Consider the following 17,401-nt stretch of genomic DNA (forward strand, 5'->3'; position numbering starts at 1 on the left):
CTGCCAGGCAGAGAAGGACCTGGGAGTGATGGTTGATAGTCGGCTGAATGTGAGCCAGCAGTGTGCTCAGGTGGCCAAGAAGGCCAACAGCATCCTGGCTTGCATAAGAAGCAGTGTGACCAGCAGGGGCTAGGGAAGAGATTGTCCCCCTTTACTCAGCTCTGGTGAGGCCGCACCTCGAGTACTGTGTTGAGCTTTGGGCCCTTCACTACAAGAAGGACATGGAGGTGCTCGAGCAAGTCCAGAGAAGGGTGACGAAGCTGGTGAGGGGTCTGGAGAACAAGTCTTATGAGGAGCAGCTGAGGGAGCTGGGATTGTTCAGCTTCGAGAAGAGGAGGCTCAGGGGCGACCTTATCATACTCTACAGGTACCTTAAAGGAGGCTGTAGCAAGGTGGGGGTTGGTCTGTTCTCCCACGTGCCTGGTGACAGGACAAGGGGGATTGGGCTTAAGTTGCACCAGGGGAGTTTTAGGTTGGATGTTAGGAAGAACTTAATTGAAAAGGTTGTTAGGCATTGGAACAGGCTGCCCAGGGAAGTGGTTGAGTCACCATCCCTGGAGGTCTTTAAAAGACGTTTAGGTGTAGAGCTTAGGGATATGGTTTAGTGGAGGACTGGTTAGTGTTAGGTCAGAGGTTGGACTCGATGATCTTGGAGGTCTCTTCCAACCCAGATGATTCTGTGATTCTGTGAATGAAACATTACAGGATTGCTATTGCAATATTAATATGCTTTGAAAGGACACTATATGTTATATAAATCATATAAGTTCCAGTGCATTTCCAAAAATTATTTTCTAATGGGAAGAATTAGTAATAACCATTGCTAATCACAAGAAATGCTCAGAGTATGGTTTTCTTGCTTTAATTCTGGACGCAAATATACTGCATTCCATTCAATGAGAATTAGACAGACACCTTGCTGTCCCAATTCTGTCTCTCTGACAAGCAGTACAAAAAGAAAATATAAATGGTATTGGACAGGCTGCCTTTTGGAAGCATGCAATGGAAATGTAGTAATGGTAACTATTAACATTGTGCCTAACATACTTTTGCCAATTAGACTAGTGTCCAAAAGAAAACCCTAGATCAAAAAGCTTCTTCTACATAAACCATCTATATACCTGGTGAGACATTACTGCCAAAATTTATTTACTGAAGTGAAAATATTCCATGGAAAGTACTGATTTCCAAAAAAACTTCCTGGGACTTTTAGAACAAGAGAGCAGCTTTGCTCCCTTGCACTGACCCTGTTCTGTAACGAACCGATTCATCGCACTACACACGCACACATCACAAAATTATGGAGAAGTTTTCTCTCAGGTTAGCATGTTGAACTGAGGGGCAAAGGAATCAGACAAGTACTAGGGATGACTATATGGGATTTTCTAAGAGGAAAAATGTTGGTACAAAGCATGCACCTGCAATTTTGCATTTCTGATTCAAATTACTTTTGCAGAATTCTCTGCAGAATTTAAGGAATAAACATGATACTTTAAGAATGCGCCTTTAAACAGAAAAAATAATGTGAACAATGGTCAGAAATGGACAGTCAGTATAAGTGTGCATGACACTTTCTTTTTCATAGACTCCCAATTTCCAACCATTTCAGCTTGCAGAAGTTTCTTATACCAGTGTGAGCATGGCTCTTCAGCAATCCTCTAAGCTCTCTTCTCACACAGACCTTCTCAAACCTGAGAACTATTGCGAGCATCAGTCTTTTCTAAATAATTGTTCAGTCTCCCCTTGTACTGACAGTTTTCCATCCACAGCATCCTTCAGTGAAGTTCTACAGATCTACTACCCACCATATGATGGATGACCTCTTTTTCTTTGTTTTGAACATAGGTTTAAGTGCCATCAGTTATTCTGGCATTGGAAGAGACCCTTAAAGCTGGCATTTGCTATCCAAGCCACAATTTTGCAGATCTCTTCCATAGTCATCTCAAAGTTTTATGTTGAGCAGTTACAGACTACTTCTAGTCATTCCTTGCACTGAAGCCATTCCGTACCTTTGATCATTCTTATTGCCTTCTATCCCACTTCTATAAAGGGGACTCTAGGATGGCTTTTCCCTCTTCACATCAATGTATACTAAATTTTATCTGCCATTTTATTGCAAAGTCCCTCAGTCTTGTATGGTTCTTATGTCTTTCTCCACAGTCTGCTCTCATTCCTATATTGAATAGCATAAAATCATTTCCTTGCCAACTTAAGTAAAGACACCAGAATCTCCTCTGAATTAATTCAGGTGCAGGCACATATTCTTTTCTGATACTGAGGGCTCTAACTTCCCTCAGCGGTGCAATGTGAATGTTACCTAAGGTGCAGTAACATCACAATAACAGTTTGGCAGCAGTCAGAGATTTTCCACACTTTCTTTGAGAAATGCAGGGCCTAACGTCTCATGCCTTGCACATCCAAAATTCCTACTAGATGCAATGAGAACTTTTTCCTTATAAAGATACAAGGCTGGATGCTCACTGGAAAGTTAAGTAAACAAATTGAGGGTGGCCCTCCCATAAAAACATGCAGACATACAAGAGCTCATTTTTCTCCTTTAAGCACATCTTTAAAATTTATCTATGAAGTTTTGTTAAAACTGAAACTGGTGCTTTAAATGCACAATATCTAGCATAATTTATCAGTACAGGCTGGGGGACGACCTGCTGGAGAGGAGCTCTGAGGAGAAGGACGTGGGGGTCCTGGTGGACGACAGGTTGACCATGAGCCAGCAGTGTGCGCTGGTGGCCAAGAGGGCTAAAGGGATCCTAGTGTGCATTAAAAGGAGCGTGGCCAGTAGGTCAAGGGAGATGATCCTCCCCCTCTACTCTGCCCTGGTCAGGCCTCACCTGGAGTACTGTGTCCAGTTCTGGGCTCCCTGGTACAAAAAAGACAGGGATCTCCTGGAAAAGACTCCAGCGGAGGGCCACAAAGAAGATACGGGGCCTGGAGCATCTTCCCTATGAAGAAAGGCTGAGAGACCTGGGTCTGTTCAGCCTGGAGAAGAGAAGACTGAGAGGGGATCTGCTCAGTGTATATAAATATCTGAGGGGTGGGGGACAGAAGCATGTAGCCAACCTCTTCTCAGTGGTTGGTGGGGATGGGACAAAGGGCAACCGCTGCAAGTTAGAGCAAAGGAAGTTCCACTCTGACATGCGAAAGAATTTCTTCACGGTGAGGGTGACGGAGCATTAGAACGCGCTGCCTAGGGAGGTTGTGGAGTCTCCTTCTCTGGATATATTCTGTCTGGATGCCTACCTGGGCAGCCTGCTGTAAGGAACCTACTTTGGCAGGGGGGTTGGATGATCTTTCGAGGTACCTTTCAATCTCTACAGTTCTGTGATTCTGTGATAATTGCAATGCAGCATTTATTTTTGGCCAGAAAACCTCCACTAGACATTAAAATCCTGCTCTAAAGTATATACATGCCATCTACCCACTCTGAGCTATCTTTATTTGATTTATAGACAATTAGCATACATTTCAAAATCCATTTATCATTAAGAAAAACTACATTAAAGACACTGTTAATTTGTTAACTATTATGATACATACAAGATATAATCAAACTTACCAAATATATATTCAGCTTAATACCTTATCTACTTTGTATGCAGGTAATTATTGTAGCAAGACACAGCTATTTTATTTTGTGAGCTATAATAAATTGGGAATGAGGAACAACATTTTATTCTACCAAAAATCAACAGGTATATCCAAAAGAAAAATATTATTCCATCTCTTTAGAATATCATTAAAGTATTTTAAGTTGTCCTTAAAAAGAAATACACCTGGTCCACTAAATATAAAAGTAAACAATAAAAGAACATTCTTTCCCAGAAATAAACAGCAATAAAACCAATACAAAAAAGCAGAAACCGTAATGAAGCTGAAAATGATCTCAACACTCACTGTGCTGGTATTTCAGTTTGATATTTGAAACAGAGTGAAGACAATGCTGGACTACAATCAATTTCTCCAAGAACCGATGACTACTCCCTTGAAATTATCAGATCTGCAAGGAGAAATACAACCATTCTTGAAGATCAGCTGCCATCTAGTGAATATTAAGAAAATTGTTTAAAACATTGGTTTGGTTTGTTTGTTTGTTTGTTGTCTTTATTCCTTCCTTCCTTCCTTCCCTCACTCCCTCCCTCCCTCCTTCCCTCCTTTCTTCCTTCCTTCCTTCCTTTTACAATTTAACTAGATTCTTGGTGGAACACCTTCTTGCCACCTTGTCACTGCTGATTTTGGGGCCTGTAAAAGTTTCAGGAGCATGAGTATTCAAAGTGACGCATTCCAAACCAGAATAGTCATTCAGCAATGTTTTTTGTAAAAGTATATAAATAAGGTCTTGGTACTACAGTTTGGTCAAAAAAAGAACACGCTTTCAAAGAGCTGAATTGATGATTTTTGGACTCCATTACATTGAGTTCCTATGCATAGTTAAAATTAGCTGAACTGATGATGTTCACATTACCCGTTTATGTTCATATTGCTTACTGTTTTGTATACAGCCCTTGGTTCATGAAGGAATGTGATGAAACAGGACACCACCAAAGAGATCTCCTCACGTTTTTCTCATGAGACCTTCAAAGTGCATGCTGGACAGCTTGTAGGCATGCCATAAACCCCTCCCCGTCTGTCTATGAACATACCAGTCTGACCAGTGCCGTGTGTTTGAGATGCCAATCCTCATACATATGAGGTCTCAAACAGAGCTTGTGTGTATTAAGTACATGTGTAACTGCACTCATAGCGAAGCTACTTCCAGGAGTAAAACTGTACACTTTCCAAATCTCACAGATCATGGCTTTATATTGCATCCTACAATGCTGGCAGATCTGAAAGGTTTTTATAGAACTATTGCACAATTCATGGCACGATTTGAAAAGACCATGGGCCAAACAGTTATAAAATTGTTTTTTCTCAAACACTGACTGAATATTTGTCAGAACAATGCATTACAACAGATTTATCCATTCCTGAAAAAATTTCTGCCTCCTATTCACCTGTACCAGCAGCTTCTCAAGGCAATTCTGTGGCTCCCCACTTGCTTCTCTTACTTAGCACTGAGGGTTGACTCAACCCCAACTGACAGCACTGCCTTGAGCCGGGGAACTACTGGAAAAAGGGAGCCCAACTTTTGAGAATGCACTTGGGAAGCGCCCACCTGACGAGCGGGTGGCGCTGAGGAGACGACCTGAGGGAGGCGAGGGATCGCCGGCACGTCCAGCAGTGAGGAGAACAAGGTGGCTGGCCACGACAAGGCCAGCCCCATTTCGGCTGGGCACGGAGGGTGTGAAAGGCTTAGAGGGGTCTGTGAGACAGGGGCTCGCCTCACAGTGCCCTGACTGCCCTGAGGGGGGCAAGAGCGAGGCGGGAGCGGGAGGGACGGCGAAGTCCCGCCCTGGTGCAGTCCCTCAGTGCGCTTGCTCCGAGGCGGTGCATGCGCGGGGCTCGGAGGGATGGCCGGCGGCTGTGAGGGACGGGCACTGCCGGGTGAGGGGTGAGTGGGGAGTCCCCCGCGGCGCTGCGGTCGCTGCCCGCCATGGAGGCGGTGCCCCTAAGGCTGCTCCCGCCCGAGCCCGGCGACGAGGGCACGCAGAGGTGCAGGCTGGGCCCTGCCGCCCTCTCCTTCCTGGGTGCTCCACTCGGGGCCCCGCTGAGGATCTCCGTGCCCGGCGGGAGCTGCTTGTGCACGGCCTGGCCCAGGGCGGACCTGGCGGACGGTTACCTGCAGGTTGACCTGGCCTGCAGGACCGCGGGGGTGGCGGCGGCGGCGCTGAGGGGCCTGACGCTGAGCCTCGGCCGGCTGCAGCTGCTGCCCCATTGCCGCCTAAAGAAGGCGACCGTGAACGTGGTCGTGAAGAGCTCGGCGCTGCGAAAGGCCATGCCCCGAGCAGTGCTTCAGGAGATGATCAGGGACCTGCTAAGAAACGTTTATGTTTCCCATCATTACGTTGTTACTGTCGCCCCAGATCTTGAAACTCCTGTGGTGCACATTGAAATTCTCTCTGTAGACCCTTTGACAGAGGAGGCCGGACTGATAACCCCCCAAACAAGTGTAAAAATTAAAGAGGTGTTCACTCTAGAAAGGTACAGGCACTTATCGGAGGACACAGGAAATATTTCAGTTGCAGGACTGGATGATGTGAGAAGGACTTTGAAAGAAATGATTGATTTGCCCTTCCGTTTTCCAAAAACTTTTAAGAAGCTGGGGCTTTCTGTCCCTAATGGGGTGCTACTAATAGGCCCTCCAGGTGTGGGGAAAACTCTTATGGTAAAGGCAGTAGCAAAAGAAGTGGGTGCATACCTGCTTTGCATCAGTGGCCCAGCCCTTTATGGTTCCAGGCCAGGAGAAAGTGAAGAGAATTTGCAAAGAGTCTTTGAAAAGTGCAGAGAAATGTCCCATGAAGGCCCAACTATTCTCTTTATTGATGAGATTGACTCCTTATGCCCAAAGCGAGGAAGTTCAAACAATGCTCCTGAAGATCGTATTGTTGCTCAGATGCTAACACTACTGGATGGTGTAGGTAGTGAAGGCAAGATGGTTCTCATGGCAGCAACAAACAGGCCTGATGCCTTAGACCCTGCACTGAGAAGACCTGGCAGATTTGACAGAGAGGTAAGCAAACCCTGTTACACATAAAGAATTTCCTTTCTTTTCCAGGGGGACACTTAATATAGTAATTCATTTTTTTAGAGGGAAAAATGGCTACTATTCATGTTTTGTAGTGGGATTCCACAGATTTGACACATATGTCCTGTTTCTCTGTTGTGAACACTGAAATAATGTCTTTGCCTAAGACTTATGTTCTTACTTGTATATTACCTTAAAACAGTATTTGGTGAACAGTGACAGTGACAGCTGACAGTGTCTTATGAACAACTCTTTATACAACACTGTTCACTTGGAAGGTAAGTATAAATGAAAGGTGCTTTAAAAATTTATCATTTGTATGCTGCTGTTGGTTTCTTGTAAAACTCTAGTTGCAATACAGGTAGGTAAATTTTCAGAACACAGTATAAAGCAGAGACAAATTGCTTGCATAGGTCTACAAAATAAGAGGAATACAGCAAAATATCTCCTTAAAATTTTTATTGTTTTAGGTTATTATTGGGACACCAACACTTATGCAGAGAAGATCCATCCTGCAGTTGCTTACATCTAGTATGCCGATTTCTGCGGATGTTGATTTGATTAAACTGTCGGAAATTACAGCTGCGTATGTTGGAGCTGACCTTACAGCACTCTGCAGAGAAGCTGCTATGCAGGCTATGTTCCACAGTTCTTTGGTATGCTTGCAAATTAATCAAGGTGAATGTAATTATTATGTACTACATTTTCTCCATTAATACTTAGTTTTCCTGGAAATTCTCAAGAAGATGAAAAAGTCAGAACCTTAAATGCTGAAAAGCACCAAATGTATTATAAATGTAAATATACCAATGCTTTTACTGCATTTGCAGTTTAATAACTGCATTTTGCAGACTTTTTGAGAATTATGAATGCTAGACCATTTGTATTCAAGAGAATCAAGGCATTTATGTGTAGTAACCCTGAATCTAGCAACTCTTTGATTTTGTAGGTCACTCTGTAATGGAAAAATAATTTAGGGAAAAACAGTAGTTTTCCCTAAAATATTCCTTTCTTATAAGCTGTTTTTGTTTTTTTTTGTTGTTGTTGTTTGTTTGTTTTTTGTTTTGTTTTGTTTTTAATTTTCAATAAAGAGAATATATTCTACTTTGTGCTACATCTTTTTGTATGCAGTGCTTAAGCTTGTTAGGGCAGGAATTTAATTGACTACTGATTGCATTCGTCCTTTTGTGAAGTGTTTGGCATACTAATAGAGCATTGTAAATTATTATGTAAAAACCTTATTAATATGCTTTATTTGATTTTCTTCAGGATTCAACTGAAATGGTGATTAAGATGGCAAATTTCCAAGAAGCTTTTAAAAAAATTCAACCATCCTCGTTTCGAAGTGTAATTGGACTAAAAGAGTGTAAGCCAGTCACTTGGGAGCAAATAGGTGGTCTTGAAGATGTAAAACTGAACTTAAAACAGGTAATGTATAAAATGTATTTAGATAAAAAGGCAGTTTATGGCCATGTGCTCCAAGGTGTTCTATGTGCTACATTATAGAAATGTATTGTCTAGCAAATTACATGATTCTAAATTGTATTCTAAGCATTATTTTCTACTACATTAAGTTATTGTAATGCTTGTGATTTAAAAACCTTCCTGCCCCAGGATAACAGCAATAATACCATGAAATAATTATCATGCTTTCCAGTATCTGAAAAACTGCAGCAGTACATTTCTGAGTTTGTAGCCAGATGTGGCTCTTGCATGTCATTCTTCAAGGATTGCCTTTTATTCTGTTTGAGACTGAGAGGAAACTTCAAGAAGGAGGGAAAGGGAACGAGGAGGGTCTGTCTTTTCATACCAAGAAAGACCATATTAGTATTCTGTGTTGATTTAAAATTAATGCATGAACCAAAGAGAGAAATATTTTGCTTAGCTGCTTTAATGATTGGCTGTGAACTCTAGTTCCTTTACTGAGAATTTCATCCCTTTTTTATGTATTGACAGTGCATTGAGTGGCCTATGAAATTTCCTCAGGCGTTTGCTAGGATGGGTCTGTCTCATCCAAAGGGTGTTCTTCTCTATGGGCCACCAGGGTGTGCCAAAACCAAACTGGTGAGGGCTGTGGCCACAAGTTGTCACTGTTCCTTTCTTTCTGTAAGTGGTGCTGACCTTTTCTCACCTTACGTTGGAGATTCAGAGAAGATTTTGTCTCAGGTACAGTTTTTAATTTATATGAGATCTAAAGTTTATTTTTGCCTGTTTTTTATGAAGTGTAAGTTAGGCCTAAATTTTGCTATTGGAAAAATGATAGTTAAAATTTACCTAGCTTTGAAATAGAAAAAGATAATGCTTTCACATTTGTGTAAATGGAGAATCTAACCCTAAAATGATACCAGTTTTAAACTTTGAAAGTATTTCTACCCCTCTTGTTGTTAGTTCACATAAGAATTTAATTAAAAAGTAGAATCTGTCTGTAGTAAATGTAATCCAGAATGGCTTTTTGAATGAATGCATCTTATTTTGTGAAATAATTTATCTTTAAAGTTGCATAATTAAGTCAAAATACAGAGTGAATGTAAACAGGTGATTTCACCTTACCCAGTAGAAAGTATGCATTAACATTTTATTCTATCGATCCAAAAATAGGTATTTTGCCAAGCAAGAGCAAGTACTCCAGCAGTAATATTCCTAGATGAGATTGATTCTATCTTAGGGTCTCGGTCACACCATAAAACTGGCCATGGTGTCTCAGAACGAGTTCTTTCTGTTCTTCTTAATGAGTTGGATGGCATTGGACTGAAAGTCACAGAAAGGAGAGGAAATAAACTACAGCTTGAGGGCCAATGTCAAGAATTAAGTGACGAGGAAAGACAGGTAATTTTTTAGTTGTTGGCATTCATGTTTTTAAACTTAAAATCCTTAGGCTTAAAAACGTGCTATTCTATTCTGTCATTGTTTCTGATTTTTATAAAATACCATTTATAGATTGCTGGTTTTGTATATGCTGTTCATCAGTGAGACTTTGTCCAAGCAAAATACCCATACACAAAATATTAATATAAAATAATAAAATGCTATATAAAATGATATATAAAATATTGATATTAAAAGGGAAATAGACGCATACAGAGATGCATTTTCTTCTTTCCCCTTTTATTTTCTTACTAGTAGTTAACAAAAGTCTTTAGATATTACCTATCTTATCCATGTTGCACTAACTTGTTTATATAATCTCTCTACTCAGCTAGAGTTTCAGGAAACTTTGAACAAAGATTTCATGGTAGTTGCTGCAACAAATAGACCAGATATGTTGGATGATGCTTTACTGCGTCCTGGAAGGCTAGACAGGGTGATCTATATTCCACCTCCAGATCTCAAGGTGATGTATTACGAATCCATACGTGGCTTCAAATGGAGAAAGAGAAATTGCCAGCATACTTTAATTCAGGAGTAAAGGGGAAATATTCCAATAATATAAATATATTATAGGAATATATATTAATTATATAGTAAAAAATTGATGGTTCACGAAAATGAGTCACCAGATTCAAAGTACATGAAGTTTAAAAAGGAATAATCCTATTTGTAATTTAAATACCAGTAATTTTTGAACTGGTGCGTGTAGTTACACTATTGCATATAGAAAGCAGCCAAAAATCTGAAATAATTCTTTATTTACAGAATCAAGTTGCAGTTTAGGAAGTATCATAACAAGTTAGCTGTCCTTGCTTCAGATCTCTTGTGCCCTGTAAACGCTCAGTGGTATAACTATTTGCCCTGAGGCCCTCAAAAAGAAGAGATGACCCACAGCAGGACAAATATGGAACTTTCAGTGTAAAATAGCATTTTCATGAAGTAATGAGCAACTCTGAATACCAGACTTTAATGTATGAGATAACCGCAAGAGTGAATATTTCCATTAATAGTATTTTGTTTACTCTTTCACCAGAAATATGGTAGTTCTGCTTTTGGTAATTTCCCAGATCTTTCTTAGTTCTGATTTCAGATTTTTTATTGCTTTGGAGTGGGAGTAAGTGTTACTTTGTTCGGTTTTGTTTTCTCATTTAATATATACCAATATATACCAATTTACAGGGAAGGCTTTCCATTTTGAAAATTTGCACGGAAAAAATTCCGTTAGATTCTGATGTGGCACTGCAAGATTTAGCAGTCCTAACAGACCTCTTCTCTGGAGCTGATATTGAAAATCTGTGCAAGGAGGTATGAAATATTCATGGTTAATCTGTGAAATAAACTATAAATTATACCTTTCAATGAAAATAGTTAACTTCTAGAGGTTACCAAGCCTCTAGAATAATCTGTAGGACAGATTATTCCACCGCTGAAAATAAAGAGAATGAATAAAACAGGAGTGAACAAGAATTCTTTAAATAAAAATCCAAGTAAGTATAAAGGGTTTCCATGATAATTTACTGGTGGAAGTTATTCTACTGGCATAAGTGGAAGCTGTACTACCTTTTATTTCATGTGGCTTTTTGTAATTCAGGCTCACATCTGGAGGAATCATATTTTGTGTACTGCAAGCAACTGCGGCATTCTTAGCTGAAAGCAGCATGTACTGTCAAGGCTAGAGTGGAAAAAAACAGAACAGTCCATAAATACTTGAGCAAAGTTATATTGAAAGCAGAAAAAAAAAAATGGAAGAAAATCCAATATGTAAATGATCAAGGATATGTTTTCTAATACAGACAAAAAGTAAATGTGAAATTTACATTAGTCTTACCTGATGGTGTGTTTAGTGATAAATATAATCCAGACAAAGTATCTGAGAACAGCATTGTATAAAATTTGGTTTCATGTAAAATGTTTTAAAATATTTGCAGTAACTTCTTTGTGAGTTAATATTATAAGCATTTCAAGCTTTTTTTTTTTTTCTTTTCTTAAGGCTGCTTTGTTGGCATTGCAAGAGAATGGACTTGAAGCAACTACTGTAAAACATGAGCATTTTGTAAAATCACTGAGGACTGTAAAACCGTCTTTAAGCACAAAAGACTTGGAATTTTATGAAAAATTTTATAATCAAGAATTAACATCTTGAATCAAAAAGGAATGATATGGCATAAGTATTTTTAAATATATCACGAAGACTGAGAGTTGAAGCGTTTTGTATCTTTCCTGCTTTTTCATACTGTACTTACTGTAGTTTTCAATCTGTATGAAATACAGTAAAATTTCACAGGTGAAAAATGCATAATGTCAGTAATGAATAAACTGAAACCATGGTTGCTTGGGCTAGGTTTCCATTGGATGACATGGATCGTTGAGATAGTTACATGGAGTACTACAGAACAGCTTTGTTTTACTATACATTTCCTAGTTTTGTTTATAAACACTGGCACAGTAAGAATATTTGATTTAAAATGTTAAGTCTGAAAAGGACAGAGTGACTACTGAAGGCAGAAAAGCTTTCAGAATGTGAAGTATGAGAAACCAAGTTCCATACTACGCAAAAAGACAAGCCATTCCATATGTGCATATCTAAAGGCTTGCTTTCTCAAAGGCAGGTTAAAAGCTTAGGGCCACGGTTAAGTTTTTGCTGCAGCAACTGGGCCAGACTTCAGCTGGGCTCCGTTTTCGGTCCGCTCGCCCGGCCCTGACGCGAGGCAGGCCGAGGCCTTTGCCCTGCCGTGATGTTCGTCGGGCAGCAGGGCTCGGGCGAGGGGAGCCTCCCATCAGGGGCCGGCGTCGCTCCCCTCAGGAGCCGGGGATACCCGCCGGGGGGCGCGCGCGCTTCTCGCGCCGTTGCTCCGGGCGTTGCGGGAGCCTGTTTGCGGGAGCCTCCCCGCCTATATAAAGCGGAGGGCGCGGCGCCCCGTGCCGCTGTCCCGCCGCAGCGCTGCCCGGTCGTTCCTTTGCCGTCCCGTCAGGTAACGCCGCGCCCGGGGGGTGCCCAGGTTCGGTTAACAGCCCTGTTTGTTCCAGGTCCGCAGCCGCAGCGAGGATGAACACGAATTTCTTCCACATAATCAAATCGAAAAAAGAAGTAAGTGCCTCGGGTCGCTTCAGAGCCCCGGCGGCGGCTGTGCTGAGGTGGGCGCCCCGAGACCGGGCGCTGGCACCTGAGGTGCGGCCCCTGAGGGCTTGGGAAGCACGGGGAGCAGCTCAGCCTGCCGCCGGGCTCCCTGCCCCTACAAATCCCTCCCGAGCTCAGCCAGGACAGGTTGCTCCTCAACTCTTCTGCACATCGTGTCTTTCAGCTCATTCCCCTGGTTGGAGTCGTGTCTTTCGCAGCAGTTGGGGCTGTTGCTTTCTCTGCCTATTCCCTCTTCAGCAAGTCTGATGTGATGTAAGCGAAATACTGCTCGGATTTATGCTGGTTTGTTCATCTCTGCGGAGGCAGTTGACAGTTACGTTTTCCTGAAAAAAAAGAAAAAAATCCAAGTGCATGTTCCAAACTACTAGGAAAGATTAAGACATCTACACACTTTAAGTACTGAAAAATTAATAAATATAGTGTAATGCAGATGGCTTCCCAACTTAAGATTTAATAGATAATATTTATTTTTCTTGGCTTTAGGTGTAATAGGTTTTAGTTGTTCCCAGACAATTGGGTAGAGGCCATTCAGATATGGGGCGAGCAGGCTGTATCTAAAGAACAGTATTTGCAAATACAAAGTTAAAACAAGTTAAACTGGAGCCAAGCCCTTCACTCTCTAAGCTTTTGGAATATTTTGTATTTACTTTAAAGTGACTAAAATAGACAATTTTAGCCATCAGGATCAGAATCCCCTTTTTATTTGCATCTTTATTCAGTTTTGATTTTCAGCTTTTTTGTCTAATGTTAGACAATACATTTATACTCAAACAATATAGGCATGTTGGTGCTTTGGAAGTTACAAATAAAGCAAGCCGTAGTTGATGCCTAACCAGAATTTAAAATACAGAGTTGACCAAACCTGTAAACATGTGTTTCAAGGAGCTACTTATGTGAATAGTTCTACTGCTAATAGATTCCTCGTGTAGAAAAGTATGTGCAAGTTCACACCCTAAAACATAGTACCTAGTTTGCTTTCTTCTCTTAAAGCATTAACAAGACTGGCAATCCAGAGCCATGGGAAACTATTGATCCTACCCGGCCTCAGAAGGTAATTAATGTGAATAATACAGTCAGTGTAAATGGCATATTTTTTCCAATACAATGACTATAATGTGTAAGAACTAGCAAAATATGGATGAGGAAAAAATGTAAAGCTGAAATCTATTTAAAAGTAGAAATGATTGCATAGCTCATTACTTTATCTAAAGAATTTTCCCTACGTTAATGATAGTAATTAAGGTATTTCCTTCTCGGTCAACTGCTGAATTTGTGGTCTATTTGTTGGTGTTGGCCCCCACAACATCCACTTACTCAATTCCATCGATAACAGTAGATATATGGACTGTAGAGGAAATGCTGTTTACATTTGCATTGTTCCTGAATTACAAAATTGACTGAGAATGGCTTATTGGGTATTATAACTGTAAGGAAAAAAAAAATCTTAGTTTAGTAGAGCACCTAGGACAAGGAAAAATAAAATTATCTGTGAATAATATTTGGGTTTATTATTTTATTAATATCAAAGTGATTTTGTTCAACAAATCATTGGATGTGATAATAATTGTTATTTTTGCTTATTTTTACTAGGAAAATATAAAACTATTAGAAATCCTTTATCACCAATAAGTTGATGTGTGGTGTTGTGGGGAGAAGACTAACATTTTATTGACAGTGGACTTAAGTACTGAGGGTTTGCTAATTTCTTCCATGATTTCCTTTGAATCCAGCTATTAACAATCCATCAGAAATGGAAACCCATAGAAGAGTTGGAAAACGTCAGAAAGCTTACAAAGTGACAAGTTTCTGTTGGCTCTAAAAGGTACTCTATGAATCTAGTGGAATCACTTCTGCACAAACTTGACTACTGAAATCAGTGTGCGGAAATGCTTCTGCTACGTTTTTAGGGTCTCCCTACATTTTTTGGACTCTGGATGAGGAGTTTCATTTTGCCTTAGAAGTTGGCATACAACATCCACGTAGTCCAAAAACCTGTTTCAGAGCTCATTTTCAGGTTGCATTTGATGTCAGATATTGAAGATTCAGATGGTAATTACATATGGAAAAAACCTTCACCCTTTTTGTAGAATTTTATTATCTCAAAATACATCCGTTTTGTAATTTTACAGTGTTTTTTAATAAAATTGTTTAATGTTTGCAATGTTATATGTAAATTCCATAAATGGGAATTACCCAAAAGCCCTTCTAAATTAAGATTCTTGGTCTGCTCCCTCTTTATCCTATATTTTAATGCAGCATGCATATTGTATTCAGACTAAATAGTCGTCATAGCCAGAGGATGTCTATGTATGGCAACACGTCATAAAATAAACTTGTATTTATTTCCTACATTAGATGTGATAACGTAAGATGAAGTTAAGATAAGGTTCTATTCCTAATACTAAAACTTGCACATATGCACAGCGTAATCCACCAGGGAGTCTTATATGTTACTTGAGACTGCAGGATTAACACATAAGACTTTAGCATGGCTAAAAGGGATTTAGAAATGAGAGAATTTCTGTTATATTTAAATATTGCTCCTGTTTAAACTTAGAAAAAAATGCTAGAATTGGGAAACACACTACCCAAAACCACTTAAAATGTTAATTTCTTCATCTTGTGGGAGGTAGTTCAAGCTTAAATTTGCAGCACAGTTTTGGTGATTTTTTTGTTTGTTTTGTTTGTATTTAAATAGATATTAGAGACCTCTGCTTTAATAAAGAGAAAATAACACAGATTAAAGTTAGGAATGACTCCACATAAAGACTTTCTCTTTAGTTTCCTTACTGGTGAATTGGCTAGGGAAAGGATGCCATAATCCCAACAAATTAATTATCTATGTATATCCAATGGTGAAACAGCCTTTTTGTGGGTATTTTCTGTATGTTTTCCTTGCAAGCCTTTTCATATATATTACATAGTTTCTTCTACACTGGATGATCAGAATGCATGTTATTTGCTGAGAGGAAGAAAGCAAAACTGAAACAAGTTGATTTGAGGAAGTCCCCTTTCAAGTGTGTAATAGTGAGCCTAGTGCTGTAGCTTCCTCTGCTGTAGCAAAGACAAAACAAGTTAGTAAAACTGTCTCCAAAATCTTAAGGTAGGTTGGCTTCAGAGACTTCAAGTTTTTTAAAGATTTTTTCGATGCTGAGAAGTTAAAGATTTACTTATTCCACACTTGTGTGCAGATACAGCATATTTAATATGTAAGTATGACTCAGCAGCATTTATATTTAAGAGTGAAAGGAACAACAGGACTTCAGAATACATGCTTAGCTTTCATTTTAAGGAATGACATTACAAGACAATCAGTATATAACCACAAAAATCTAGTGCTCTGGGGAATAAACTTTTAATCATTTAAATAGAGAAATGTTTTAAAATATTTTCTGTAAGTTACTGTGTATTTACATATGTTGCTCTATTACATTAAAAGATGTGCTGTGCTGTGCTCTAAGTTCATGCATGAATTAAATGAGTTTGTCCTTAAGTAAACTACGTGTATGGTCTTTGAGTACTATTACTTCTTTTGACCTAAGTATATCAACATTAAGGAAACAAGTCATTTTTACATGATTTTTGTACTTAAACACTTTTCACTGGTGTCTTCCAGTAGTGCATTAGGCAGCGTGACTACCATCAGTCCCAGGTTATTGCTTCTCATTTTCTCTTAGGGCATAATAGCAAAAGTAATAATATATTGTTTTGCTTGTTACCTGCATCCTTTAAAAAAAAAATCATGGATTTGTGGAAAGGGTTTTCACATAATGTGAGAAATCATCATCTCTTCGTATACTTCAAAAAGATTATGAGGATTGTCCAAGTCCTTGGGACAACTTTTTGAGTTCTCAGACCATCCCTAAGAATATTCTGTCTGCTGTATTGATGAGATTACTCCCGTAGGGAATACCAAGGCCAGTTGCTGTATCTACCGCCAGAACTGCTCAACATAAAGCAATAAAGCAATATACAGGTTATTTCCTTATTCTGCAAACATCAGAGTTCAGACAGTAAAGATTTAATCCGTTGAATTTTATGGGTTTACTTTTATGAGAACAGTAAGATTTCCTTGTCCTGTGTAATGCAAACCCATGACTTTTTATTCTTTGTGCAGTTTAGAGGCTGTTGAAATAAATTTCACTTCTTCCTTTCTTCTCTCCATTCTTTTCTACTTCTGCATCCTACTTAAACTTCTGTTCTAGGTTTTTGTTTTTTAAACAATTGCTGTTTTCACTCACCCTGGCTAGTACTTTTCCATGGAGCTATATCACTTCCAACTATCATATTAATTACAAAGTTTCATTAAAATGCTCATTGGCTTGTTAAAATTTCAAATCTGGATTAAAAACCATTAGCAATGATTTTTAATGGTGCTAATCACCATCACAATCATTAGAATCTATACAAGTTATGCTTTTCTGCAGCTAGTTGATAACTGTTAAAGCCCATTTGTAAATAGTTTTCTGGAAGAATAGAAGGTTGCTTTCTGCAGTATGCATGCAAACTGAACCAATAGTTGTGTCCCCCCAAAAAATAAAATTTGGGGCAAGAAAAGTTTATGTAATTTTGTAAATAGACAAATCCATCAGTTCAAACAATCCGCAGAAACTTAACAAATGTTTTAAGCCTTGCTTTCAAGGAGCAGTACCATACAGGGGAACCTGAGTGCTACTGTCTGTTCTTGGGTCTGATTCAGGCTTTATAAAATGCCAGCTCTTTCAGCCTTCTAAAATACTTCCTTTTTGTTT

At 39.4% G+C, this 17,401-nt stretch overlaps 2 protein-coding genes across 3 annotated transcripts; both read left to right on the forward strand.

Annotated features, from left to right (window-relative positions):
* The first annotated feature begins 5,488 nt into the window (after nucleotides 1-5,488).
* On the forward strand, nucleotides 5,489-11,847 carry SPATA5L1 (spermatogenesis associated 5 like 1). Its single transcript, XM_032195255.1, has 8 exons — nucleotides 5,489-6,628; nucleotides 7,114-7,299; nucleotides 7,913-8,071; nucleotides 8,600-8,809; nucleotides 9,242-9,469; nucleotides 9,840-9,974; nucleotides 10,691-10,816; nucleotides 11,502-11,847. The coding sequence occupies exons 1-8, from the start codon at nucleotides 5,552-5,554 to the stop codon at nucleotides 11,652-11,654; spliced, it is 2,274 nt and encodes a 757-aa protein (XP_032051146.1). The 5' UTR covers nucleotides 5,489-5,551; the 3' UTR covers nucleotides 11,655-11,847.
* Nucleotides 11,848-12,415: 568 nt separating this feature from the next.
* C11H15orf48 (chromosome 11 C15orf48 homolog) lies at nucleotides 12,416-16,094 on the forward strand. 2 transcript variants are annotated; one of them, XM_032194936.1, is made up of 4 exons: nucleotides 12,416-12,599; nucleotides 12,814-12,902; nucleotides 13,641-13,701; nucleotides 14,381-16,094. In XM_032194936.1, the coding sequence occupies exons 1-4, from the start codon at nucleotides 12,558-12,560 to the stop codon at nucleotides 14,447-14,449; spliced, it is 261 nt and encodes an 86-aa protein (XP_032050827.1). In that variant the 5' UTR covers nucleotides 12,416-12,557; the 3' UTR covers nucleotides 14,450-16,094. The 2 variants fall into 2 exon arrangements, with proteins under 2 accessions (XP_032050827.1, XP_032050828.1); XM_032194937.1 differs by having other exon boundaries at nucleotides 14,241-14,446.
* Nucleotides 16,095-17,401: the final 1,307 nt, after the last annotated feature.

This window comes from Aythya fuligula, chromosome 11 (genome assembly GCF_009819795.1).
Source record: "Aythya fuligula isolate bAytFul2 chromosome 11, bAytFul2.pri, whole genome shotgun sequence".
Lineage (NCBI taxonomy): Eukaryota > Metazoa > Chordata > Aves > Anseriformes > Anatidae > Aythya > Aythya fuligula.